The sequence below is a fragment of the Parasteatoda tepidariorum genome, chromosome 6, assembly GCF_043381705.1.
Source record: "Parasteatoda tepidariorum isolate YZ-2023 chromosome 6, CAS_Ptep_4.0, whole genome shotgun sequence".
Classification (NCBI taxonomy): Eukaryota; Metazoa; Arthropoda; class Arachnida; order Araneae; family Theridiidae; genus Parasteatoda; species Parasteatoda tepidariorum.
The window spans coordinates 25137594-25141553 of NC_092209.1; the positions used below are offsets into that span (position 1 = coordinate 25137594).

General features: G+C 28.9%; 1 protein-coding gene across 1 annotated transcript in view; it reads left to right on the forward strand.

Moving 5' to 3' along the window:
- The first annotated feature begins 313 nt into the window (after positions 1-313).
- LOC107440636 (Nitric oxide synthase) overlaps positions 314-3960 on the forward strand; it is a 182790-nt gene continuing 179143 nt past the window's right edge. The window contains exon 1 of the mRNA XM_071182104.1: positions 314-998. Coding sequence (XP_071038205.1) covers positions 397-998 — 602 coding nt within the window. The 5' untranslated portion in view covers positions 314-396. The remainder of the gene's footprint in view (positions 999-3960) is intronic.

Below are 3960 nucleotides of genomic sequence, written 5' to 3' on the forward strand. Positions count from 1 at the left end.
TAACTTATTCAACAGGTGTAGTTGAAGATAACTGAAAAGAACTTTTTTGAACCGCAGACGATATTTTTAGAATTTATTTTTATGATATGTATTTATGGACTGGATTTTTATTTACGAGATAATTACGGACATTTAGTAGCTGATATTTAGTGGAAATAAAACAAACCTAATTATTCTGTTATCCATGAAGTGAAGAAAGAAATTAAGAAATACGAAGTAAAGTTGGAAGGAATTTTGATAATTATAAAAAAATGATTAAATAGTATGTGTTTGATTTTTGTTTTAGAATCAGATCACTAGATAAAGTTGTAATATCATCAACCAGAAAACAACTACTGTTTTAGAGTGACATTTTCTTCCTCCTTTACTTTTAATTTGAAGCGAAATATTAAAAAAATGGAAAATACATCAACAAAATGGCCAACAACTGTTTCAGTGCGCATAGCAAAGAGGCCGTCACTTGGTCTTGGTATTGTTGTGACCCCGCGTCCTCAACATCTTGGTCTGGTCATTGCCGAACTCATCAGAGGGAGTGAGGCTATAAAGACCGGGCTCTTAAGACCTGGTGACCAGATTCTTAAGGTAAATAATAAAGATTTGGAGCACTTACCATACGAGCAATGTCTTCATGTTCTTCAGGAGTTGCCAGTGGATGAGGAAGTTGAGATTCTGATTCGCGTACCAGATGGGTACACGACGAGATTGGTGACAACATTCAACGAGGAAGGGGTGTCCCGCACCACCAGAATTACCAGCCTGATACCATCGTCTGAATCACCTTCGCATCGTAGACGAAGGGAATCTATTCCAGATGAAAAAATTCGTAGTTTAAAAGCAAGTTTGCACCAGAACGATGTCGTAGGTGTCGCCAATGATAATAAACTGAACAACGGCGTATCGTTTAAATCTAGTACAACTCTAGTACCTATAATGAAAGAAAATGGTCTCTCGTCTCATGTGCAAATGTCACCAGAGAGACCAGCGACACTGTCTGCCAAGTAAGTACCAAAATCATAATCCTAATTAAAGTGAAATTAAAGAGATAAGTTTCTTTTTTTTCTCCAATGAACATTATGAAAGTAAAATTTACTATGCTAACCTAATTGTTAAAAACAGATAGATTTCATTGATTACTTGAAATCCATACATAAAATACTTGGAGTAATACAATAATAAGCCACGTTGTCGAACAAAAAAAAAATTTGTTAAGAACATTTTTGTGAATAATATCATAATTTCAATAAAGGCAATGACATGCTTCAGTGTATAGTGCTATTATCTAAAGGAAAGTCTGGAAACACGCAGAGTACCTATCTAGAAACAATACTTGTTAATAGTTTGGTGTAAAAACGTCAATTTTGGGGGAAAAAATTAATTTTCAAGCTTTAGTATCCACAGCCATTATTTTACTGCTCTAAACATCTCTAATGTGAAACAGAAAATATCTATATGGTATTACGAGTTAATTATTAAAATGTATGCTCTTAAATTATAAAGAAATATTCTTTTAGTATGACGAAAAATACATATATTTCAACTAGTGTAACATATTACTAGTTTTCTGATTATATTTTGTATTAATAATTTTTATTACCAATTTTATAAGTATTAATAGTAAAAAAAATGTATTTTTTGTTTGAACAAATATAAATTTTATAAAAATGTTTAAACATTAAACGTTAATCTTTAGACAAAGAAAAAGAAGCAAACTTAAACATTAAAAGATGTCATTGAATAAATCACTCACTAATATGTAAATAGTAAATTAATAAGATAAAAGGTTTTCAAAAATAAGGCTATAATTATAAGTACAATTATAAATAATACTGGAAATTTTTTTTTGTTGTTACATTAATCCAAGTATTTAATTTTATCTAATTCGTGTGTGAGGATTTTAAATGTGGAAATTAGAATTGTTCCGGAATCAACTCATTTAAAAATGATATTTATATTTCAGTTTATATTTCTCTGAATTTACAGCTTATGAAGAACGTATTAGTTTATATGCATGTACCTGTGTGTTACCTTAAAAGCAATATTAAAGACAAAAAAAAAACCTGTGATCTAGTATCCTTCTTAGCCATTATCGCCCCCCCCCTTTCCGACTACTCCTTACGTAGTAGAGAAGTAGGGGCACTCAATATTCACAGGAGTGAATTTAAAAAAAAACCCGGTGCAGAAAATATTACTGACTTGCAAAAATACTAATTGCAGATTTGAACTCGCCTGCAACAAAGGGAAAAAAAAATATTCTTCAGTGAAATTATAACATTTATTGTTTGAAACGACCTTAAAATTTTTATAAGTGTTTAAATTATATCAATTTTTCAAACTAAAAAAAGTTTTCATTAATTTCCTAAAAATATTTCTACTCGTTGAGCTATATTATTATTTAGATTTTTTTTTATTATTAAAATTATTTTTATTATTACAATTATTTTTTCAAAACTTAGTTCGTATTTTGTTTCTCTTTAATTAAATTAATACAGAATTTCGTATTCATTAACTTAACTTTTTCTTTTAAGTTAAGTGAATTAAATTTTGTTTTTATTCTAAGTTAATTTGATTCCCTCCGTAAGAAAGAATATGAAGAATTTCAATTCGATTTGGAACTTAACTTAGATTGTATTTCAATTCTACATTATTTCGGTTTAATGTGCTGATTCGAAACACCTCTTTATTATTTTTTTCGTAGTTACTTGTTTTAAATTGTGAGGCATTTTTAATGCATTATATCTAAGGGACTTGAAAGTATATTTGTGTAAAAACTAGAGCATTCTATTTTCTTTTTATTGTTTAGTAATCTACATGTGTTTACAATCAGTGTAGTAGTAGTGCATAGACTAGTCACCGATTAGTAAACTAGTGACTAGACAGTGCAACATCTAAACATTTGCGGTTGAGAGAAAGATTGTTTAAATAGAGTTGGTAAAGAAGTGTTTCCATTATTTTGATCAATCCATGTAATTTCCAATTTCAACTTTGTTATATGACGTTGCGTTACTCAAAAACCAACTTTAAATATTAAGCTTAATTAACAAGATTAAAATCAATTTTGAAGCACAAATTAAAATTAATATGGGAGAACATAAATAAAAATTTAACGAAATTTCAAAAATAAGCATTTCAGCAAAAACGGTACTGCAGTACAAAACCAAAATTATCTTTAGTACACGATTTAAATAAATATGGGAGAACTTAAATAAAAATTTAACGAAATTTCAAAAATAAGCATGTCATCGAAAACGGTACTGCAGTACAAAACCAAAATTATCTTTAGTACACGATTTAAATTAATGTGGGAAAACTTAAATAAAAATTTAACGAAATTTCAAAAATAAGCATGTCATCGAAAACGGTACTGCAGCACAAAACCAAAATTATCTTTAGTACACGATTTAAATTAATGTGGGAAAACTTAAATAAAAATTTAACGAAATTTCAAAAATAAGCATGTCATCGAAAACGGTACTGCAGCATAAAACCAAAATTATCTTTAGTACACGATTTAAATTAATATGGGAAAACTTAAAAAAAAATTTAACGAAATTTCAAAAATAAACATGTAATCAAAAACAGTACTGTAGTACAAAACCAAAATTATCCTTAGTACACAATCTATCTATATTATATAAAAAGCTAATACGTACGTATGTATCAATAAAACCGATGATATTTCTCTTCTCGCGCTGGCAACAGTTTTCATTTTTAATTGATTGGATTCGGCGCGCAAGAGCACGTAGTGAGCAACCAGATAACAATAACCAGAGTGAGCATTATCAGGTTGTTCAATTCAGATTCATGCACTAAAAACATGACAATATTTAATTTAAACTCAATTAGGAATTAATTAATTAATTGAAGTGAGAATGCTTTAAAAGGCCGCTGTTGAATTGATATTTTTCTACTGGGAGCTACCTAAACGTCTAAAAAACGTTTAAGTGTTTGTATTGAATGCAT